Source organism: Mercenaria mercenaria, chromosome 2 (assembly GCF_021730395.1).
Source record: "Mercenaria mercenaria strain notata chromosome 2, MADL_Memer_1, whole genome shotgun sequence".
NCBI classification, from domain to species: Eukaryota; Metazoa; Mollusca; class Bivalvia; order Venerida; family Veneridae; genus Mercenaria; species Mercenaria mercenaria.
In genome coordinates this window covers 26,017,002-26,042,968 of record NC_069362.1, presented here as the reverse complement: position 1 = coordinate 26,042,968, position 25,967 = coordinate 26,017,002, and the positions used below count along the sequence as shown (strand labels likewise).

The window sequence follows — 25,967 nt, the reverse complement described above, 5'->3', positions numbered from 1 at the left end:
CAACCTCTCAAGACAAAAAAAAATCTACAGCAATAGGCAAGTATCAATATGACTCCAAAGAAAAGTGAAGCCAAACAGAGATAGGGTGTAAAGTGTTAAAGCAGTAAAAGACCAATGCCGATACAGTCTCCTGAGTCAGCCCCTGAACGTGAAAGCCGAGAGGATGAGTGTGGTAATATATTCCCTGCACCTTCTGACGACTCTGTCTCCAAGTCCGAGGATGAAGGAGGACAGAGTCAGAAACCAAAAGGCATAAACTTGGCTAAACCTTGTGCCCAAATCTTGAATCTGTATGACAACGGCATGTATTTATACCCTAACTTGTGTAATTGTACTACAGACGGGATCGACGTTGTAGGAACTGTGAATAAACGTACTAAACGTCCTAAAAACGTGCGGAGCGTACTGAGAACGTATTGTAAACTCTTAGAACTGTTTTGAAACGTATTGCAAACATAGTATTTTATTTTGATCGTATTCAGATGGAATAACGATGCACTAAGGATGTAATGCGGTCGAGTTAAGTCTTTCTGTGAACGGGTTAAACGAGCTACAAACGGATCCCGTGGGTGTGCACACGTACTAAAATTGACCCCCAATCGCATTACGTCATACCACGTCTCTAGTACGATCGAAGTACGGCGGTTCAGTCCTTAGTACGTCCATCTCATGTTAAGTACATTGTCAGTCCATCTAACTGCAGGACGGAATGATCGGCAGAAATTTTTGAGTAGGCTCAAAGTTCTGGAGCACCATTCCCGTTCAACTCCGTCAGAGCCAGTCCATAAAGTTCTTAGACAGACCGTAGAATGTTGCTACTACGTCTGTTCCGTTGCCACACAGTTTGAGCTCGTTCGGCTACATTTTTTAGAACGTACTGTAAACGAGCTTGATGTGATGGGGGTATAAATAGAGAGAGAGAGCAGATCTGTTGATCGTAAGGTAGTGAGTTTGATCCTCGAGTGAGGCGTATGTTCTTCGTGATGATTTTATTAAATACACTGTGTCTGAAATCATTCATCCTCCACCTCTGATTCCTGTAGGGAAGTTGGCAGTTACTTGAGGAGAACAGGTTTGTACTGGTTCAGAATCCAGAAATACTTGTTAGGTTAACTGCCTTCCGTTGCACAACTGAAATACTGTTGAAAACGGCAGTAAACCAAAAACAAACAAATGAAACGTTTGATAGATCTTCATCAAACTTGGTCTGTAGCACCGTTATCAGCTCCTCTGTTCCTCTACTAAAAATGCCTAAGCTTAGCCCCTTCTTGGGGCCACTGTGGCTAAAAATACAAATAACTTTTAAACAACTTTTTTTCATGGTGCACTTGATGGATCTGCATCACACTTGGTCTGTAACATTGTTATAAAGTCCTCTGTTAAATTTCATCAAATTTTAAGGGTCCACTGGAGCTAAAAAAAGAAGTATCTTTGAATCACTTTTTCCCCTTTCACTGTTTGGCAGATCTTCCTTAAACTAGGTATGTATATAGCATCCTCAGGGCTTGAGTGAGGGAGCGACTTGAGCGAAATAGTCGCTTTGTAGCTCCCCACTTCGCTCTAATCTAACATCAAAGCGAAATTCAAGTCGCCTGATTTTTTTATCCACACTCCTCCAGTTATCCACCATCGGCCTGTTGACACTTGACTGGAATACACGATGGCATAATTTAAGCTCCGCCTACTTCAGATTACGGAGAAGTGCGAAGGTGACTCTTGTTTTGTAAACTGACTCTTGATAATCAAAGCAGTTGGGATTTATATTACATAAGTTTTGACCTTTAGAAAGTATCTTACCGTGACTAGCTCCAGTAATTTCCTTAAATCCACTTAATTTTACTGATTTTCCAAAACCCCAACTTCAGAAACATAATAATTTATATTATCACTGACACTTTCTGTGACTAAAATAACCTAACTGAAATTTACACAAATTTTTCTCAAATTTGTTCAAATAGGGACACTTGACATGTTTATGGTGTTTATTTTTATATAGAAAACACACTTATTACCATCCATAATCCAGTGTGTCATAATATTATATGCAAGGTAAAATAGTTAAGATCTGGTGTATCCCCAGAAATGTTGCTGCATTATATAAGGCACCCATCATTGTTGCAACATTATACACTTGCTTTACAGCTGCATAACCATTATGTTGTCCCCAGCTTTGTTGCAGCAAACACATTCATATGTCCCTAATATTACTTATGCATAGAACCATCCAACTTTGCTGCTTCAGACAATTTTTGTTGTTGCAAGCATTACTGCTGCATGCACTTTCTAATTTCCCAGACTTTATTGCTTCATACACTTTTTCCAGTATCCCCACCTTTTTCTTCAGTCTCTAGAATTGCTGCTGGACCAGGATACCCAGCTAATAAAAAATTGCTGCTGAGTACACTTTCTGCTGTCATAATTAAGCTTTACTGTTTCATACACTTTCCACTATCCACAGCTTTTCCACTGTGCCCCTGTCCCTGGAATTTCTGCTGCATCAGTGCCCATCCTAACTACTGCATATTCTTTCTGTGGTCCAAATCTTTACTGCTACATACACTTTCCACTGTCCCCAGCTTTTCTGCAGCAAACAATTTGTGCAGGACTTGAGATGGCTGCTGCAGAAACACCCAGCATTGCTGATGTAAATATTGTATACATCCCAAGCTTTATTGGTGCAAAGACCTTCAGCTTCTCCATGTTTTACTGCACTGTCCCAATTTTTGCATATACTTTTCCCGCTATCCAAAGCTTTACTGCCACATGCACTTTAAGCTATCCCTAGAATTGTTGCTGCATATACCCTAAGTATTGCTGCTGCACACATTGCTGCTATCCAAATCTGTACTGTTGTATACACTTTTTTCACTGTCCCAAGCATTGCTACTGTATACACTGTCTGCAGTTCCAAGAATTGCTTCTACATAGACACTCAATTTCTGCTGTCATAAGCTTTACTGCTGCATACACATTTTTCCACTTGCCCACCATTGCTGCAGTGTTCACTTTCTGCTTTCCCAAGCTTTACTGCTTTCTCATGCTTTCAACTGTTCTTTAAGAAGTGGTTATGTTTTGGGGATATCATATTATAACCTTATCAACATCAGCAAATTATTAAAAACTGTAACTTATGAAAAACAAATATAGAAGTAGTTTGGATGCAACAAATAATGGAGAAATGTCACAAATGTTTTTGAAATGTCAGGCAAAATTTGGGCTTGTCAGATACCCTCCCAACACCCCCCCCCCCCCCCCCACAAAAAAAAGACAACTTTTCTATGAATTTTACTGCTTAAGCTTGGTAAGTCGCAGAGAAAAAATACAGACAAGCAAAGAATGCATTGTATTAGTCCTTTTTGAAATACAAAGGAAAGTAATTTGCTTCATGAAATTTTAGCAAGATGAATGGTTTTGACCATTGTAACAGTAAATTGTGTTACTTTACAGCAGTTCTACTGTAACACACATACAGTAGCACTGTCTTGCAGACATAGTGATCTATGGGGTTTCTAGGTTCAGAGGAAATAAATATGAGCCGTGCCATGAGAAAACCAACATAGTGGGTTTGCGACCGGCATGGGTCCAGACCAGCCTGCGCATCCGCGCAGTCTGGTCAGGATCCATGCTGTTCGCTTTCAAAGCCTAATGGAATTAGAGAAACTAATAGCGAACAGCATGGATCCTGACCAGACTGCGTGGATGCGCAGGCTGGTCTGGATCCATGCTGGTCGCAAACCCACTATGTTGGTTTTCTCATGGCGCGGCTCAATTATTATAAGCTGTAATAGATGTTTCTGAAATTTGACAGCTGCCAATTACAGGCAAGATTGAAACTAGGGTAATATAATAAGCCACTTTTTTCCAATCAGAGGTCTTCCGTATGAACAGCTACCCTTGTTCTGATCTGCCTTGAAGTTTAGATAGAACAGTTGCGTAAAATATTGCTTTTCAATCAACTTAGTGCTTTCATGCCAAAACTTGCAGCAGTGTAAAAATCAATGAGAAGCTTTGATGGCATATCTCATGCTTACTGAAGTGAAAGAGTCTGTCCTAGTGGTACACATCATATCTCTTTGGCATTTTATGCTTTGTTTAATTGGATGATATTACATAAGTATGATGGATGTTTTGTCTGATGAACATCTTACTTTGAAAGTTGGCTGACCGGAGATGGGGCTGTCCTGAATTCAATATATTAATAGCAGATTGGTCATTCCTCAGAAGAAAGACCCACACATCAAAAACTTCACATTCATAGTAGATTGCCCAATAGTCAAAGACATAAAGTCAGAAATTCAACATTTATAGAAGATGTAATTTAAATTGGACATCATAGGATTAGAGTTAAGGTTATGGTTCGAGACATCTATTTCAGATTTTCAGACTAAAGGGACTTCGGGTTTAACTGAACCTTAAGTCCACTAGGCCTTCAGACTCCTAACCTTAAACCGTATATTCTGTTAAATAGCAAATCAATGTATAAATGGTCATTAGCCTGTTAAATCTTTTGTTAAGCAACATACCAAATGGTCAGACATACTGATTATTTGTTAAAGCGATTGGTTCATAGACTAACAAACATACAGGACATTTAGTAAGTTATCGCAATAACAAGCACCTAGTGGTCTTTCACTTGTATTGATCGTGTACCAAGTGGTCAGTCACACGAATTGGTAATGCATCAAAGGGTCAGTCACAGATATTGGTAAAACAACAGTTGGCCACTTTGTCTCATGTATTGGTCATGTACCAAGTTGTCTGTCTCATCTGATGGTCATGTACCAAGTTTTCTGTGTCATCTGTTGGTCAGGTACCAAGTTACCAGTCTCATGTATTGGTCAAGTACCAAGTTGTCTGTCTCATCTGTTGGTCAGGTACCAAGTTACCAGTCTCATGTATTGGTCAAGTACCAAGTTGTCTGTCTCATCTGTTGGTCAGGTACCAAGTGGTCAATTTTAATTATGTACCATGTGAAGTGGTCAGTGAAATATATTAACTGTATATTAAGTGAGCTGTCAAATGTATGGATCACATACTTATTGATCCACCAAATGTATTGATTATTAGTACAGTGGCCAGTCATATGTTTAGATCAAATAGAAAAATTTATGACCAGTCAACTCATCTATTATTAGTAAATGGTCAGTTACATATTTTAATCAGGTCAGCCAATATTCTTGGGGACAAATGAGGATTAGTTTAAAAACATTAGAAAGTTGTCTTTATTTTGATCAGCTGCAATACTTCATGCATCTAGATCATGATTTCTTATTTTACATTCAAGAATCTAAAAAAAAATCTATAAAATGAGTTTACCTTCTTCAGATAATTATGTTGGTGAGATGATAAAAAAAAGTAGATCAGAGGGTAAAACATACAACAGTATTGTTGGTCAGGCTTTACTCAGATGAGGTGAGCTGTGCAACTACGGACCATCACAAGCATATGAGTTTCAAAATATTCATATTATAAAATCATATCCATTTATATTTCATTAAAGACACTTTCTGCAGTTTCTTGTATGAGAGATGGGGCAAAAAATTCCCAATAATAGAATTTGTTCAAACTTTGTATATGAACACATTTTCATGTTAGAAACAGAAAAATGCAAAAACAATCATTGGTTACCGTGCTTGTTTAGGAGTTATCTGCCCTTAAAACTGAATTTTTCGTCAAATTTGCATATTGAAGGGCAGATAACTCCTGAACAAGCATGGTGCCCTTCAATTTTTTTCCTAATTCAGTTTCAAACATGACACTATGTTCATATACAAAGCTTGAACAAAATCTGTTATTGGGAAATTTCTTACCCAGGACTGCCACAGCTGCCCTTAAGGAAGTGGTTGATGAAATTCCATGAAATTGCAAAATATTTTAGTGGGGGAAAAGTTAGTTTTGTACCATACATATCCTATCCCAAAAGTCAAAATGAAATTGTTGCAAAGATACATCATTCACTGGTAGAAATATTCCACAAATTATGAAGTATGAAATAGGTCTGTTGTGTTTATATTTTTACAAAATGAATTTCGCTGGGTTAGAGTGAGGTTAGAGTGATTGCACAGGTGTCAAAGAGTTAATTGATGGCAGCAAATTTTTGTTTGTTTGTTTACATAGAATTGGAAACTCTATAATTATTTTCTTACTACAAATGTTAGGATGTGAACTTGAAATAGAAGCAGTATGGTACTTAAACATTATTTTACAAATTACTGCAGATAAGCCATTACATTTAGGGCTGTTGCTTAGAAGAGGATTTTTTTGATCTTTTACATTAAGTTTTTTCATACTGAAAATGACATTTGCAGAAACTTCTTTTTTGAACTCGTATTGTGTTATATAACATTGTGTTGGAATAGCAGGTCCTCTACATGCAACATCTCCTGTTTGTTTACCTATACAGGTTGTCACACTGTAGAAGAGAAAATGGACATGTAACAGCTGTATAGAATCATTTTAATATGATATTGCTAATGCATTATGGGTAATAAAAAATTAAAAGAAGAAAAGTTATAATTATAGTAGGGATATATCTATCATTGAACTGTGAACAGGACTTTCTGTTAGTGATTCTATTGACTGATATGCTGTCTGCTAGATGGGAATTCCCTGATAGCAACTGGCCATTCGAGATAGGCAACAAAATTGTTTCTGTTTTTGTTATGTTGCAATAATTGATGCGTTTTCATGATAATATTGAAGAGTGTGTTTTCCTCTGTGTATTGTTTTCTGGAATATTTTGTTGCATCCTACAGTAAATCATTGCAGATTGTTTTGTGCGACTTCTGTGTGAAATATAAAAAGCAGTTTTTCGAAATGTCATGCATAATTAGTTACACTGCAGTTATTTTTGTTGCCAAAAAAATACTGGAAATGGAATGATTTTATGAATATTACATAAAAAATGTATTTTAAAAAATAATGCTTTTTAAAGTGAAGGAAAAATCTAGGGATGCAAATTATGTTGGAGCAGAGAATGATTATTTACCTACAAGATAAAAGAGCCTCATGGAATTTAATATGCAGAAGCAGAAAAGGAGCTATGCTTTTAACTGATTGTGGGTGTAAAAAAATGTGAAAGAAATATCAGAACTTTGTTACTAATACAATGCAATGCCATGAAAATGTGAAGAAGGAAAAAAATCACCAACTGAAGAAAATTAAGTGTTTATATTGATTGACAGGACAAACCTCAGGATTAATTAAGTGATATGCAGTTTTATGTGTCCTTAATGTGGTAATTTTCATCCAGTCTTTGCAAGCACTATTTGTATGTAACATGATATAGATGAATTTTATACATAAAATGTTGAAATGATTCAGTGTGTATAATCTACCTTTTGAAGTTAACAGCGACTTTCTACATATAATCTACCTTCTTGAAGTCAGCAGCGACATTGAAAATCTCTTTATAAGTTAAAATAATTCTGTGTATAATCTATATACCTTTTTGAAGTCAGCAGCAACTTTGAAAAACACTGATAAGTTAAAATGTTCAGTCTGTATAACCTACCTTTTCGGAGTCATTAGAACTCTTTTAAGTTAATTTAATTCAGTGTGTATAATATAGATCTACCTTTTTGAAGTCAGTAGCCATTTTGAAAAAAAGAACTCTACATTGTTAAACAGGAGACTAGGTAATTAATGTTTAAATTTGATTTTTCAAATGACTATCTATCAGAGTTTAGATTTAAATAGTAGCTGTTATTTCCAATTTTTACACTCGTTGAAAAACAGCCACTGTGTCATAGATCAAATCACAAATATTTTGGTACATAAACTAAAAAGAAAAAAAGTGTTTTCTCCATTTTTTGAAAATAATGCCTGATATAATTAAGTTAGATATGTAGATTTATTTCATATTTCTTTTTTTCTTTTGAAAGTAAACAATGATTTAGAAATTCTTATCTGAGCAATGGCACACTGACAGTTATTGTAAACAATTTCATTCAGATATCAGAACAATGTTTCCATAAGTCTTGCAGACTTCTTGTTGGTTTACAGTAAAGTTTCATAGCTAATTAATAGATAAGATTATCTTAGCTTTAACAATAAAGACATTCTTTCAGATAACTTTTGCATTACAGCTTCAAAAAATGCAAGAACTTGGAAAAATGATTTTATGGATGTAATTAACAAGCAAATTTAATGACTTTGTATCCCAGATTGGTGTTTTTTTTTCTGCATTACCTCCTGCTAACTAATGTAATAGTTTGTCAGATAGACAGACTGATGGACAACATGAAAATTATTTTCTTCCTACCCCATTACCACTCAGATATTCACAAAAAACTTGAAGGTTTGAACCAGACTAACAAGAAATTGCTGGATATTACATCAGTAGAGCTTAAAATGAGTTGCCTGCATTTTGCCTGTACTAAGTAAAGGCAGCCAATTATCAGTAATTATAGTATATTATAACACAGGAGTCTGAAATGATAAATTACTGTTCCACTTTTTCTCAACCTTGTTACTACTACTTACCTAGATTATCAAACAATTTTTTAAAGTCCCATAATGCTTTTGATTTATGTATTTAAGAGAAAAGTCATTAACCAAAACTGATTGTTCATAAACAGGGGTGCAAATAGAGATTATTTTGTTCATCAGAGGAACGGCAATCAGAAATTCTGAATTTGACAAAAATGTCTAATGTCTAAATGCATTCAAATTTTCAAATGTATTGCAAAATTGTGAGCAAACTGACTACAAATTTATTAAAAAATATGAATTTACTTTATGCTTTAAGATTCATTTACATAAATCAGTTATGCTGCATCTTTTGATCAGTAGAATTAGGTGTCTTGAAGATAATTAAGATATTCTGTATAATAATGATTAATAGCTTCAATTTTTTATGGCAACAGATTTCTGAAAATTGAGAAAACGTTATCAAAGGCTTGCTAATTAATCAGTTTTTGGAACAGCTTTCAACTTTGAATAAAAATATTCATACGCCCTGCAACTTTCTTATTTCACAGGTCTGTGATTAGGCTTGAACAATATTTCTCTTTATGTCATCTTTCCTGCGCTATTTAAATATCTGGTAACATTTCTACAGTCAGTTTTGGATAGAAATTATGGATATCATGGGATATGAAAATAGTAATAGATATGACAGATGGTTTAATTTGTGAAGTGTTATACATTGTTAAAGTTCTTAAATAATCAAATGACGGAGGAGTTTGCTTGATTACATATATTGTATGTCGAGACTCCAAGACTGGAATAAACTGTAATGTTAAAATGTACCACCAATAAAAAGTTACATTAAATTTGAAATTTGAAAAACTTACAGATACAAGATTTTATAAATAAGATTCCACAGAAATTTAAATTTGTGCAGAAATATTTGAAATTAATCTGGAAGTTTTAAAAAAAGAAAGCTACAAAAAGGAACAGGATGGTCAAACGAGCATCATTCCTGGAAATTGAAGACTGTTTCAAAATGACACTGCAAGAAGATGGATTTGAAGTTTTCAAATGTTTACGGTACGGTATGGTACTGGATCCTACAGAACTAAAGAGCTATATGCCAATGTTTACACAGCATATTGACTATTTGTGTATGCATTTTTCCCAGATGAACGAGATCTTGGGGGATGACTATGAGAAGAAGATGGCCATAGTGGGTGTGTTGAAACAGTACGCTGAGGATAGAGATATCGACATGCTGGCCCGAGCGCTCTCTGTCATCCTGAAAACTTCACATCAGAGACGCTTACTTCGACAAATAAGGTATGACACAAAGTCTTTAACTTTTTCACAAAGTAAAATCCTGATAACTAGCTTTAATGATTTTATGAACTTTGATGGCTGGAGTATTTTACCTGGTCTCGGCAGCTTTCCAATTCTTTTTAATATTACTGACAGCTAGATTGCATAAGGTCCATGTGTAATATTAAAGACATTTTTGGCAGTCTTGATCTATTATTGTCTAGTTGTTATTGTTTTTTATGCCTCTTCGAAGAAGATTGGATATATCTGGATATATCTTTAGCTCACTAGAGCATGATCTCTTTAGAATGTCCAAACTTTTCTTCAGTCAATATTTCCGAAACTATTAGGTGAAAATTAATGAAACTTGGCCTGGATGTTCCTTGGGTGGTCCTTAAGTTTTTCAAATGGTTCTTGTTGCATGCAGGTGCTGCCAGAGCTAAAAACAGAAAAATATTCAAATGACATCTCCTTAACAACTTAACAACTTTTAAAATAGTTTGCCACGAAGGTTCCCAAGATCACCTCCTACCGAATTATTATTTAGGTTATTCTGATTCCTTTAAAAAGACATGACTTCCAGAGGGTGTGGTTACTTTCCCTATATTTATGAAAAAAGATCTTGACAGAAACGGCTGGCCTAATTTTGAAATAATTTCTCATGAATAATCCTGGGATGACTCTACTAAGTTTGTTCAAATTATTTGGATTCGTCAAAAAGCATGCCTTTCAGAGGGCGTGGTCACTTTTCCCAGAAATGTTTATAGTGGACACTTCAAAAATCTTGTCAGAAAGTGCTTGCCTGATTTTAAAAACCGTTTTATACAAATGTTCGTTCGGTGATTCTGAGACAGACAGCCTCAGTTATATGACTGTAAATTTAAGTACACTTTTTTGCATTTCTCAGTTTTTATTTCTGCATGGTATATAAATCTATCTTTTTAACCTGGTGGATGTTTAACGATATTATTATATTGAGGGGAAATATAAATCATAGCCAGCAACAATGTTGAATTTTCATTATGTTAAAACAATCCCACTGTTATTTTCAGCTTCAAGGATTTTGGCACAAAAAAATGAGTTGAATTGCAATTTCGTAACATGCAACTCTGTTCTATGTGTGGGAAGTTTCTAGGCAATAATATGTATTTGTGAAATAATTATGTTCAGTATAAGATTTGTGGGAAATGGAAATATTTTCACGCATATTATTATTGTAGTTGTTTGAGCAGCTATCTATCAGTATGGGGGGAAAAGCATCAATTTATTGTCATTTTTTTTTATTTTAAAAATAGAAAATTATTGTTACTTTCCAATATACTTTTGTATCTTCTAAGATATTTTGTTACATTAATTTACCTGTTTTTTCTTGCATGATGTTTTTGTAGAAGCCAAATTCAGTGCAGTGATTCCTGACAGGTTTTGTATAAGTATTTTTGGTGTTTACTGTTTTCAAAGCTCATTTTTTTAGTTTCTGAATCAGTCATAATATAACTGCTGCATGAAATTTGACTGTAAATATTCACATGGGAAATTCTAGGAAAAGTGGTTAGATGTTATGTGTGCCCTTCACTACTTTTAATGCTCATTTAATATTTTTTCAAGCTCTACCTTTATAGAAGTTCATTAATTATTTTTAAAGCTCATTAACTATTTTTAAAGCTCATTAACTATTTTTAAAGCTCAAGTCTGCTAAATTCAATAAAATGACATCACTTGTTGAGGAAATTAAAATTAATGTATAGTACATAAGAAAACTAAAGTTCAGAATTATGGAGCAAGAATAAAAATTATTATGTTGATACCTAAAGTCTTGAAGTGCTTCATTGTGAGGACTGTTTCTGTAAATTCAATAAAGAATTTATTCTTGCAGGTACCTGCATAACAACATGAGAATGCTTATCTTTCTACTTCAGAAATAGTTGCATACAGATTAATTAGTCAAGATAATAGTTAATAACAGGTGACAGCTGTTGAATATTCCTAAATTTGCACCTCATTATTTTAAGTTTTTATGGGAAGCATATAGTTTTTGAACCGTCTGTCGGTCTGTCCGCAATTTTCGTGTCCGGTCCATATCTTTGTCATCCATGGATGGATTTTCAAATAACTTGGCATGAATGTGTACCACAGTAAGACGACATGTCGCGCGCAAGACCCAGGTCCGTAGCTCAAAGGTCAAGGTCACACTTAGACGTTAAAGGTCATATTTCATGATAGTGCAATGATGGGCATGTCCGGTCCATATCTTTGTCATCCATGGATGGATTTTCAAGTAACTACGCATAAATGTGTGGCACAGTAAGACGACGTGTCGCGCGCAAGACCCAGGTCTGTAGCTCAAAGGTCAAGGTCACACTTAGACGTTAAAGGTCATATTTCATGATAGTGCAATGATGGGCATGTCCGGTCCATATCTTTGTCATTCATGCATGGATTTTAAAATAACTACGCATGAATGTGTGGCACAGTAAGACGATGTGTCGTGCGCAAGACCCAGGTCCGTAGGTCAAAGGTCCTAAACTCTAACATCGGCCATAACTATTCATTCAAAGTGCCATCGGGGGCATGTGTCATCCTATGGAGACAGCTCTTGTTAGTTATATCATTTACATATAACTGAAAGACTTTTTGCATCAAGGTAAGAAACTAAAAAAAGAGGAAAAACATTGACATATTCCATTAATTTTATAGTAGAAATTGTAATTTCTGTCAGTTTAGTATGTGTCTGGTAGGCTGTGTTGATTAGTTATTAAAACTGAAATAGAAGATTGAATATTTTCTTCAATCTACCAAAGCTACTATATGTTTATTTAGATTTGCAAAATATGGTTCTTTGAAGATACTATTGTTGTTTATTTTGAACTTTTTTTGAAGAGGAAAACTCCTGGCAGTATCATTAAAGAAGAAATGGAAGAACAGTTGCAGAAATATTCTGGAGTTATTCAAGAACTAAGTTCATGAATGGTTCCTGATCTGCTCTAAAATGTAAATGTTACATGAGAAAAAGCAACAACTAAAAAATAAGTTAAAATTCCTATTTCTAATATCATAATGGTAATCTTACAAGGCTGGTTTAGTTGACATTTAAGAGACAGTCCTCTCCCACAGTTTTTATAATGCTAATGAAATTTTGTTTTCTTGCTATTTTTAGCTCACCTGAGCACAAAGTGCTCAGGGTGAGGTATTGTGATCGCTCACCGTCGGCGCGTCCGTCCGTCCGTCCGTCCGTCCGTCCGTCCGTCGTCCGTCCACACTTTCCTTTAAACAACATCTCCTCCTAAACCAACAGGCCAATTTTGATGAAACTTCACAGGGATGTTCCTTGGATGGCCCCCTTTCAAAATTGTTCAAAGAATTGAATTCTATGCAGAACACTGGTTGCCATGGCAACCGAAAGGAAAAACTTTAAAAATCTTCTTCTCAAAAACCAGAAGACCTAGAGCTTAGATATTTGGTGTGAAGCATTGCCTAGTGGACCTCTACCAAGTTTGTTCAAATCATGACCCCGGGGTCAAAATTGACCCCGCCCAGGGGTCACTTGATTTTACATAAGAAAATCTTAAAAAATCTTCTTCTCAAAAACCAGAAGCCTTAGAGCTTAGATATTTGACATGTAGCATTGCCTAGTGGACCTCTACTAAAATTGTTCAAATCATGACCCCGGGGTCAAAATTGACTCTGCCCCAGGGGGCACTTGATTTTACATAGGAAAATCTTCAAAAAATTTCTAAAAATAAACCAGAAGGCCTAAAGCTTAGATATTTCACATGTAGCATGCCTAGTGGACCTCTACAAAATTTGTTCAAGTCATGGCCCCCGGGGTCAAAATTGACCCCGCCCCAGGGGTCACTTGATTTTACATAAGAAAATATTTAAAAAAATCTTCTTCTCAAAAACCAGAAGCCCTAGAGCTTAGATATTTGACATGTAGCATTGCCTAGTTGACCTCTACTAAAGTTGTTCAAATTATGACCCGGGGGTCAAAATTGACCCCGCCCTAGGGGTCACTTGACTTTACAACGGAAAATCTTCAAAAGTTTTCTAAAAACAAACCAGAAGGCCTAGAGCTTAGATATTTCACATGTAGCATTACCTAGTGGACCTCTACAAAATTTGTTCATATCATGACCCCCTGGGTCAAAATTGACCCCGCCCCAGAGGTCACTTGATTTTACATAGGAAAATCTTCAAAAATTTTCTAAAAATAAACTAGAAGGCGTAGAGACTAGATATTTGACATGTAGCATTGCCTAGTGGACCTCTACAAAATTTGTTCAAACCTTGTCCCCCGGGGTCAAAATTGACTCCGCCCTAGGGGTCACTTGATTTTACATAGGAAAATCTTAAAAAAAAATTCTAAAAATAAACCAGAAGGCCTAGATCTTAGATATTTGACATGTAGCATTGCCTATTAGACTTTTACAAAGTTTATTCAAATCATGACCCCTGGGGTCAAATTGACCCTGCCCCATGGGGTTACTTGATTGTACATAGAAAAATCTTCAAAATTTTCTAAAAATAAACCAGAAGAGCTTAGATATTTGACATGTAGCATTGCCTAGTGGACCTCTACAAAAGTTTTCAAATCTTGTTTTTAAAGTTACTTAAAGAAAATTTCAACTATATTTTCTCATAATTCTTTTGATTGATTTCTATTATGATCTTTTGACCTTGAAGACTTGTCCTTAAGTGCAATGGTAACAGGTGAGCGATATAGGGCCATCATGGCCCTCTTGTATAATTATTATCGTCTGATTCCATACACAGTAAGTCTATGTAAATTATTTGTTGGTGATAGCCTCACTCATGACTTGCTAGTTGTATTCTAATCAAGTTACTGTACCTTTTGAATTGCAAAGAAGACAATACTGCAATAGAACAAATATAGTTAATTTGATATACAAAATTTACATACAGTGCTCCCTCTAAACAACGGCCCTCTGAACAACAATTCCCTCCTTGCAACAACACTTGCTACTGACTCCAAAATATGCTAATTGTTATTTTACCTCTCTACAACAACTCCCTCCGAACAACAACCAAATTTTCCATCTCCCAAAGGGTGTTGTTGTAGAGAGGGAGCACTGTATATTGACAATCCACAGGCTTTTCTGATTTATGGTGGACAGAGAGTCCTAAGCATATTTTCATTATAGATAGGCATTTATTATTTTAACTGATTTAGACATCTGTTTATGGGCACCCATAACATCTAACTACTTTTCCTAGAATTTCCTATGTGAATATTTACAGTCAGATTTTAACAGTAATGCAGCAGTAACAATAATGTATTATGGCTGCCATGCAATGTTGCTAAAATAGCACAGAAGTTAGACCCAATAAAATAGTAAAGTATAGGGTGTATTAGACTTTGAGACACTCAGACACATATGAGCCGTGCCATGAGAAAACCAACATAGTGGGTGTGCGACCAGCATGGATCCAGACCAGCCTGCGCATCCGCGCAGTCTGGTCAGGATCCATGCTGTTCGCTAACAGTTTCTCCAATTCCAATAGGCTTCAAAAGCGAACAGCATGGAGCCTGACCAGACTGCGCGGATGCGCAGGCTGGTCTGGATCCATGCTGGTCGCAAACCCACTATGTTGGTTTTGTCATGGCACGGCTCATATATAATACATGCTGAGATCTTGTAAACTACTTATGTGTCAGTGATTTTTCATTGGATATGAAGTAGGCCTATATTTTTTACACTTGAAGCACATCCATTTATAACAAATGTTTCTTTTTTTTTTGTTATATAAAACATATAGTAGAAAAATAAATTACATATATATATGACCAAACTTGAATATTTGTTTCATAAAATATATCTTTTATGATGAAATGCCATAGAAACATGTATAAAGAACTTTATAGTTATCTTTCTAAAAAAAGCTTTGAAATACAGGATTAACTGTCCTCATTTAATTAACCCTATGCTGCTCAGAATGGTTTGCGTATGCATTCTGTACATCAGCTCTAGTAATACCTTGTTCTCGGAGACAAAAACAACAGTGTGGGAATTTTCAGGAAAGGAACATTGCTGTGATATGTCTTAGAAGAATCTGCTTTCTTGATACAGGATTTACAGCGATACAATACATTTCTGTATTTCAGGCCATTCATACCACCTCGGCAGAGAATTCGGTTCGATGACATCACACGGCAACAACAACAATACATGGCCAAAATGAAGACAACACCAGAAAAGACGGCCAACGGCACACCAACAGCATCTCATAAACATGGCCAGAGGAGGTATGTCTCTGAAACATTGGTGTAAGTTAGTTCTCTGTATGATGGAAAGATTGAGTGTGTTAGGCCCTAAATACCTTGGAGTTATTTCTGCCTGTAAATCAGACTTATGTTAAGTAGGGTATTAAACACAAAACTTACAAAAATGAATTATGGATATTTTTTATTAGCTCACCTGTCACAAAGTGACAAGGTGAGCTTTTGTGATCGTGCGGTGTCCGTCGTCCGTCCGTCCGTGCGTCCGTCCGTAAACTTTTGCTTGTGACCACTCTAGAGGTCACATTTTTCATGGGATCTTTATGAAAGTTGGTCAGATTGTTCATCTTGATGATATCTAGGTCAAGTTCGAAACTGGGTCACGTGCCATCAAAAACTAGGTCAGTAGGTCTAAAAATAGAAAATCCTTGTGACCTCTCTAGAGGCCATATATTTCACAAGATCTTCATGAAAATTGGTCAGAATGTTCATCTTGATGATATCTAGGTCAAGTTCAAAACTGGGTCACGTTCCATCAAAAACAAGGTCAGTAGGTCTAAAAATAGAAAAACCTTGTGACCTCTCTAGAGGCCATATATTTCACAAGATCTTCATGAAAATTGGTCAGAATGTTCACCTTGATGATATCTAGGTCAAGTTCGAAACTGGGTCATGTGCCATCAAAAACTAGGTCAGTAGGTCAAATATTAGAAAAACCTTGTGACCTCTCTAAAGGCCATATTTTTCATTGGATCTGTATGAAAGTTGGTCTGAATTTTCATCTTGATGATATCTAGGCCAAGTTCGAAACTGGGTCACCTGCGGTCAAAAACTAGGTCAGTAGGGCTAAAAATAGAAAAACCTTGTGACCTCTCTAGAGGCCATATATTTCATGAGATCTTCATGAAAATTGGTCAGAATGTTCATCTTGATGATATCAAGGTCAGGTTCCAAAGTGGGTCACGTGCCGTCAAAAACTAGGTCAGTAGGTCAAATAATAGAAAAACCTTGTGACCTCTCTAGAGGCCATATATTTCACAAGATCTTCATGAAAATTGGTCAGAATGTTCATCTTGATGATATCTAGGTCAAGTTCGAAACTGGGTCACGTTCCTTCAAAAACTAGGTCAGTAGGTCTAAAAATAGAAAAACCTTGTGACCTCTCTAGAGGCCATATATTTCACAAGATCTTCATGAAAATTGGTCAGAATGTTCACCTTGATGATATCTAGGTCAAGTTCGAAACTGGGTCACGTGCCGTCAAAAACTAGGTCAGTAGGTCAAATAATAGAAAAACCTTGTGACCTCTCTAAAGGCCATATTTTTCATGGGATCTGTATGAAAGTTGGTCAGAATGTTCATCTTGATGATATCTAGGTCAAGTTCGAAACTGGGTCACCTGCGGTCAAAAACTAGGTCAGTAGGGCTAAAAATAGAAAAACCTTGTGACCACTCTAGAGGCCATATTTTTCATGAGATCTTCATGAAAATTGGTCAGAGTGTTCATCTTGATGATATCTAGGTCAAGTTCGAAACTGGGTCACGTGCCATCAAAAACTAGGTCAGTAGGTCAAATAATAGAAAAACCTTGTGACCTCTCTAGAGGCCATATTTTTCATGGGATCTGTATGAAAGTTGGTCAGAATGTTAACCTTGATGATATCTAGGTCAAGTTCGAAAGTGGGTCACGTGCTGTCAAAAACTAGGTCAGTAGGTCAAATAATAGAAAGACCTTATGACCTCTCTAAAGGCCATATTTTTCATGGGATCTATATGAAAATTGGTCTGAATGTTCATCTTGATGATATCTAGGTCAAGTTCGAAACAGGGTCATGTGCGGTCAAAAACTAGGTCAGTAGGTCTAAAAATACAAAAACCTTGTGACCTCTCTAGAGGCCATACTTGTGAATGGATCTCCCTAAAAATTGGTCAGAATGTTCATCTTGATGATATCTAGGTCAAGTTTGAAACTGGGTCATGTGCCGTAAAAAACTAGGTCAGTAGGTCAAATAATAGAAAAACCTTGTGACCTCTCTAGAGGCCATACTTTTCATGGGATCTGTATGAAAGTTGGTCTGAATGTTCATCTTTATGATATGTAGGTCAAATTTGAAACTGGGTCAACTGCTATCAAAAACTAGGTCAGTAGGTCTAAAATTATTAAAATCTTTTGACCTCTCTAGAGGCCATGTTTTTCAATGGATCTTCATGAAAATTGATCTGAATATTCACCTTGGTGATATCTAGGTCAGTTTCAAAACTGGGTCACCTGCGGTCAAAAACTAGGCCAGTAGGTATAAAAATAGAAAAACCTTGTGACCTCTCTAGAGGCCATATTTTTCATGAGATCTTCATGAAAATTAGTGAGAATGTTCACCTTGATGATATCTATATAAAGTTCAAAACAGGGTCACGTACCTTCGAAAACTAGGTCCATAGGTCAAATAATAGAAAAACCTTGTGACCTCTCTAGAGACCATATTTTTCAATGGATCTTCATGAAAATTGGTCAGAATTTTTATCTTGATAATATCTAGGTCAAGTTCAAAACTGGGTCACATGAGCTCAAAAACTAGGTCACTATGTCAAATAATAGAAAAAAGGACGTCATACTCAAAACTGGGTCATGTGGGAAGAGGTGAGCGATTCAGGACCATCATGGTCCTCTTGTTCATTGAAACATTTGCCAAGAGATATATATCCAGAAATGATTATTAAGTGAGAACATGGTGTCTGGATAGCATACCACAGGGACTTTAATGCAATTTGATAGTCATTGAATATATTTCATAATAAGCTGTTACAACTGTTGACATAGATTGTCTGCAACTAAATTGGAGAACAGTCATGAATACGATTTACTGAAATAGGAAATAGGAAAAAGCATTTACAAGTTATTGTAAGGTCTGTTATAGTTCATTTTATGTGCTTACAAAGATGTGTAGTTTTTTTGCAATAGAAAAATGCACAAATACTCCTCATAAAATAATTGTCGTAAAATCTTTGCATGGTTTTACAAACTAAGACCTATTACAAGGAAATATTAAGAAATACGAAATTTCACTCTACCTAATTTGAATGATAAGGTATTCAGAATCTGAATGCAACCATGTTGAAATGCCTGAGTTTCATATTTTAATTTTAATATTTTATCACTCAAATAATGTATCAGTAATGTATTTTAGATTAGGCTGTATCTCTTTGGTACATTTTTTAAAAGAAAAACAGACATTATGAGCCTTTAAAATGATTGTATATTTGGAAATTAGCACTTCTTTTTTAGAGATTTTATTATTGACCCTAATAATGTTAAAGACAAGGTGAAAATTATTCCTCAATTCCAATTCATTTGAAAAGGAAGAAATGTAATGGTTGATCAGCGGCAATATTTGATTTCACAGAAATTATAGTAGCTTTATCCAATCAATAAAATCAATTGGAGAAACTTTTGACATCCTTTAGCTAAGAGATACTTTTAATTGATGATAGCTGTTTTGTTATTAATCTAAAAGCATGTTTCAGCCAAGCTATTCTGTTCAACTGTGACATAATCGTAATGATTTATACAAGGCAAATTTGCGGAAATCAAGTTGCAATTACCTAGGAATTCTGTATTTTACGTTGCGGTAAATAAACTGTTTACAAAAATTAGGTAAATAGTATTTTGTAGATCAAGCAGAAAATGTATGAGGTACTGACTTTGTATTTTATATATTACTTATGATATACACTCAAGTAACCAGTTGAACTCAATGTTTGGAACTCATATAATTCCCATTTTAAGAATTGGAAGGGAAAATTACCCTTCACAGTTTATTAAGGGCCCACTTTATGGAAGAGGAGTATATATGTTTTGAGTATGTGTTGGTCCATATATCTGAATTACATGATAATAGTCATCAAACATGAAAGGTTTGTAGCTCAGGATAACTTGATATGAGCCGCGCCATGAGAAAACCAACATAGTGGCTTTGCGACCAGCATGGATCCTGACCAAACTGCGCATCCGTGCAGTCTGGCCAGGATCCCTTCAAAGCCCATTGCAATTAGAGAAACCATTAGCGAACAGCATGGATCCTGACCAGACTGCAAAGATGCGCAGGCTGGTCTGGATCCATGCTGGTCGCAAAGCCATTATGTTGGTTTTTTCATGGCGCAGCTCATTTAGTTTTTAGGATAATTAGTCTTAAATATAGGCTAGTCAAGACTGACTTTGTGTAGAGCTAGAGGGACTGTTTCTTTCACTGCAGGAGCATAAACATTTCTCTTACCAAGATGATAATATTCTCATTTTCTAAGTTATCTTGAACTAAAGCAATATACTAAAAGAATTAAAGATGCAGTCCAAAGCTTTATAAGCTGTCATTCAAGGGGCAGACATCTTCACCCCATTCAGATGTTTATCTAAAGAAACAGCCCTGCATTGCCTCTCACTCTAAGATAAAAGCAAGTTTTTCTCCAGAAATAGAAGGAAGAGATGACACTTTGGTTGGGTATATAAAGCAGCCTTGCTAAGTTGCAGACAATAGGCTTACGTCTGTACAAAGACTATATTTTTTGTCATTCTATCTTTTCATCTTGCAGTCTCAATCATTTTTATCTTGACAGTTTGAAGAATAAGGAGGGTTGTTGTACCCACCCTTGCATCAGTGTCACTGTCAGTACTGCATTAAGTTTTATGGCACTCGTCTCAATTAAAATTGTAACTCAATGTTTCTTAGTCCTAGTATCCATCACACCCCCACTTGTAACTCCTACCTTTACTTCCTCTATCCCCCATCACCCCTCGTCCCATTAAACCCCTGCCAACACCCCCCTCAGAATGTGTCTTTTAAATACATCACACTTAACTTGTAACTCATACTGGTTCTTAGATTCCATCATGTACACCTTTGTCACCAACTACCCCCATTTCTACACAAACCCCAACCCCCTAAAAAACCCCAGATTTTTTTCATAATTCTTATACTTAATTATATCTTATATCTCATATATGTGTATATGTTGTTTTAGTATCCCTCATCACCCATCCCCAACTTCTTCAGCAGGTTAAAAAATAAGAACATTTAACATCTCCTACAGTTTCTTACATCTTGCATGAATTTTTAGTATAACCCCCACCCACAGCTCACTTCATAAAAAAAAAAAAAAATTCTCACACTTATTTACATCTCATATGGATGTATCCCTGATAGCCACCTCCTCTGCCCCCTTTCCCCACACAAACAAACCCTGCTACCCCATCCCCTTCCAGTTTTCCACATCAATTTCTTATATTGTTTTTTAGATTTCATTATACCTCTGCACCAGCCCACATCCCCACAAATAAAGAAAAAAACTTTTTTTTTTTTTACATATCACACATATTATATCCTATAATAATATCATGGTAAACAAAATCAAGGGTGCTGACCTTCTATTTAAAGCTCTTGTTGAAGTGACTCATGATATTCAATTACATTTAATAAACTACAATGTCAAATTGTCTCTAAACAATCCAAAGTAAAGAATTTAAATAACAGTGCTGATTCTAAAAGCACAACATAAATAATTAGAAAATTATCCAAGGATACTGCTTGGATCCAACCAAAAAGAGTTTTTGTGCCCCCCCATGAGTGGTGGGGGCATATAGATTTGCTCTTGTCCGTGCGTCCGTCCGTGCATCCGTCCGTCCGTCCGAAGTTCGTGACACGCCAAGCTCAAAAAATATTGGATGTAAATTAATGAAACCTTGCATGAGTCTTTATCATGATATGAACTTGCGAACCTTCTATTTTTCGTCTGGCTCTGCCCCCTAATTTTAGAGTTATGGCCCCTGAAATAGTCAAAAATGCACATTTTCACCTTGTGACACGCCTAGCTAAAAAGTATTTGATATAGATTCATGAAACCTTGCAGGAGTCCTAATCATGATATGAACTTTCGCACCTCCTATTGTTAATCTGGGTCCACCCCCTATTTCTAGAGTTATGGCCCCTGAAATAGTCAAAAATGCACATTTTCACCTTGTGACACGCCTAGCTTAAAAAGTATTTGATATAAATTGATGAAACCTTGCATGAGTCTTTATCATGGTATGAACTTGCGCACCTCTTATTTTTTGTCTTGCTCTGCCCCCTAGTTTTAGAGTTATGGCCCCTGAAATAGTCAAAAATGTACATTTTCACCTTGCGACACACCTAGCTCCAAAAGTATTTGATATAGATTCATGAAACCTTGCATGAGTCTTAATCATGATATGAACTTGCACACCTCCTATTTTTAATCTGGGTCCGCCCCCTATTTCTAGAGTTATGGCCCCTGAAATAGTCAAAAATGCACATTTTCACCTTGTGACACGCCTAGCTCAAAAAGTATTTGATATAAATTGATGAAACCTTGCATGAATCTTTATCATGATATGAACTTGCGCACCTCCTATTTTTCATCTGGGTTCGCCCACTATTTCTAGAGTTATGGCCCCTGCAATAGTAAAAAAAAAAAATACATTTTCACTTAATTATGTGCCTCACTCAAAAAATATTTAATGTAAATTCATGAAACCTTGCTTGAGTCTTTATCATAATGTGACCTTGCACACTTGGCATTCGTCTTGAGAATTTTAGCGTTCAATACAGTTATGGCCTTTGAAGTAGCAAAAATAGTGGATTTTTTGTTTGTGATGCTCATAGCTCAAAAAGTATATGGTATAGAATAATGAATCCATTTCATAATATTTTTTTTGAGGCTGTACCCCATTAAGACTGCAAACATTTGAATGATTTCCCGTTATTTGTGACAAATGTACCAGTTGGGGGCACACCCTGTGTCCTACAGACACATTCTAGTTTAAACTAAAGTTGGTACCAGTTTGTTTCCTATTGACTGTCTTTTACAGATGAGTATTGATATAGTTTTGTTATAACATTACAGAGCTTTGCAGATTGTACGAGAGAACAACAGTTTTGGGTTTGTGATCAAGGGAAGTAATCCAGCGTACATAGAGACGGTTGATCCCAATGGAGCTGCAGAGAAAGCAGGCCTTCAGCCAGGAGACTTTGTTATCAAACTAAATGGAATTGATGTCAGGTAGAAACTTGTTTTTGAGAAAAGGAGAATATCTGTTTTTCAAGAGTAATAAAAATATCAAGTTTGTTTAACTGATGATATAGCAGTTGATTCCTGTATAATCCTCTGGTGTAGATGCTTTGCTTGACAACATAGCAGTTGATTAGTATATACTCCTTTGGTATAGCTGCTTATCTGACAATGTAGCAGTTGATTAGTATATAATCTTTTGGTATAGCTGCTTGTCTGACAACATAGCAGTTGATGAGTATATCATCCTCTGATGTAGCAGCTTGTCAGGCAATATAGCCATTGATTGGTACATAATCCTCTTGTATAGCAGCTTGTCAGGCAAATAGCAATTGATTAGTACATAATCCTCTGATGTAGCAGCTTGTCAGGCAAATACCAATTGATTAGTACATAATCTTCTTGTATAGCAGCTTGTCAGGCAAATACCAATTGATTAGTACATAATCCTCTTGTATAGCAGCTTGTCAGGCAAATAGCAATTGATTAGTACATAATCCTCTTGTATAGCAGCTTGTCAGGCAAATAGCAATTGATTAGTACATAATCCTCTGATGTAGCAGCTTGTCAGGCAATATAGCCATTGATTAGTACATAATCCTCTTGTATAGCAGCTTGTCAGGCAAATAGCAATTGATTAGTACATAATCCTCTTGTATAGCAGCTTGTCAGGCAAATAGCAATTGATTAGTACATAATCCTCTGATGTAGCAGCTTGTCAGGCAAATAGCAATTGATTAGTACATAATACTCTGATGCATTATTACCAAGTTCACATTACATGTTTCTCGGCAGGAAATAACACATGCACAACTTCAACAGCTTGTAATTTTAGATGCAGACGCGCATTCAACAACAGCTATGTACGGAACTTTTTATGCCCCCAGCATCTACTGATGTGGGAGGCATATAGTGATTGTCCTGTCCGTCCGTTCGTTCGTCCGTCCGTCCGTTAATCAGATGGGACCGTTTCGTCTAGCATCAATACCCCCTACTAATATAGCAATTGATTAGTACATAACCTTCTGGTGTAGCAGATTGTCGGGCAATATAGCAATTGATTAGTAAATGATCTTCCAATGCTTGATGGGCAACATAATTGTTGATTAGTACTTGATCCTCTGGTGTAGCAGCTTGTCAGGCAAGATAGCAATTGATTAGTACATAACCTTCTGGTGTAGCAGATTGTCGGGCAATATAGCAATTGATTAGTAAATGATCTTCCAATGCTTGATGGGCAACATAATTGTTTATTAGTACTTGATCCTCTGGTGTAGCAGCTTGTCAGGCAAGATAGCAATTGATTAGTACATAACCTTCTGGTGTAGCAGATTGTCGGGCAATATAGCAATTGATTAGTAAATGATCTTCCAATGCTTGATGGGCAACATAATTGTTGATTAGTACTTGATCCTCTGGTGTAGCAGCTTGTCAGGCAAGATAGCAATTGATTGATACATAACCGTGTGGTGTAGCAGCTTGTCGGGCAATATAGCAATTGATTAGTACATAACCTTCTGGTGTAGCAGATTGTCAGGCAATATAGTAATTGATTGATACATAACCTTCTGGTGTAGCAGCTTGTCAGGCAATATAGCAATTGATTAGTACATAACCTTCTGGTGTAGCAGCTTGTCAGGCAAGCAATTGATAAGTACATAACCTTCTGGTGTAGCAGGTTGTCGGGCAATATAGCAGTTGACTAGTAAATGATCTTCCAATGCTTGATGGGCAACATAATTGTTGATTAGTATTTGATCCTCTGGTGTAGCAGCTTGTCGGGCAAGATAGCAATTGATTAGTACATAATCCTCTGGTGTAGCAACTTGTCAGGCAAGATAGCAATTGATTAGTACATAATCCTCTGGTGTAGCCGCTTGTCTGGCATTATAGCAGTTGATTTGAACATAATCCTCTGGTGTAGCCGCTTGTCAGGCAAGATAGAAACTGGTTTGTATATAATCATCCAGTGTAGCCACTTGTTAGGCAATAAACCTATTGATTAGTACATAATCTCCTGGTGTAGCAGCTTGTCTGGCAAGATAGAAACTGATTAGTACATAATCATCTGGTGTAGCAGCTTGTCAGGCTAGGTAGCAATTGGTTAGTATATTATCCTCTTGTGTAGCAGCTTGTCAGGCAATATAGCAGTTGATTAGTACAAAACCCTCTGGTGTAGCAGATTGTCAGGCAATATAGTAATTGATTAGTACATAATACTCTTGTGTAGCAGTTTGTCTGGCAATATAGCAATTGATTGGTACATTATCCTCTGGTGTAGCAGCTTGTTGGGCAAGATAGCAACTGATTAGTACATATTCCTCTGGTGTAGCCGCTTGTCTGGCATTATAGCAGTTGATTTGAACATAATCCTCCGATGCAACTGCATTATTTTTCCTTGCTAGTTTTTTCCAGATATCTAAAAAAGCACAACCGATTACTTTTAATAGTGTGTTCACATTTACACTCCTAGTGAAAGAAATCTATGAATATGGTTTAATAGAATATACATGTTTTATTTAGAAAATGCAGTCATGCCCACCTGGTGCAGTTATTGCAGGACAGTGGTACAGCACCAATTCTAGAGGTACTTCGCTGTGATCAGGATGAATGTAAGTTCAATTCTACAGAAACACAGGTAGCAGAACCAGTCTGTTACTAATATTCTATATTAAGGACAAAGGATTTTTGTCACATCAGAAATTTAAAAAAGTAAATAGCTTCAAATGAAAGATATGCTTTAACAGTTTCTAAATAATTGATAAATATCAAGTAATTGACATTCATCAAAACAAGTATTTTTGATCAATTCAGTGCACTTTAATATTAGTTCAATGTTCTGTATGCTATAAAATGTTGTTGTTTCCATTTGCTGTCTTTTGTTGTTTTCAAAATTTTCCAGGAATCGTATCCAATGCATTTCCTGTGTGTAGAAACA

The 25,967-nt window shown here is 36.0% G+C and overlaps 1 protein-coding gene across 3 annotated transcripts in view; it reads left to right on the top strand.

Moving 5' to 3' along the window:
* Window positions 1–25,967, top strand: part of LOC123562041 (delphilin-like) — a 112,804-nt gene that overhangs the window by 18,370 nt on the left and 68,467 nt on the right. For 2 of the 3 annotated variants that reach the window (XM_053533076.1, XM_045354696.2), the window contains exons 3-6: window positions 9,584–9,738; window positions 15,839–15,979; window positions 22,865–23,020; window positions 25,553–25,641. In XM_053533076.1, the coding sequence (XP_053389051.1) occupies window positions 9,584–9,738; window positions 15,839–15,979; window positions 22,865–23,020; window positions 25,553–25,641 (541 nt within the window). Of the gene's footprint in view, window positions 1–6,395; window positions 7,238–8,981; window positions 9,739–15,838; window positions 15,980–22,864; window positions 23,021–25,552; window positions 25,642–25,967 lie in introns of those variants that run through there. The other variant, XM_053533080.1, reaches the window with a different exon arrangement.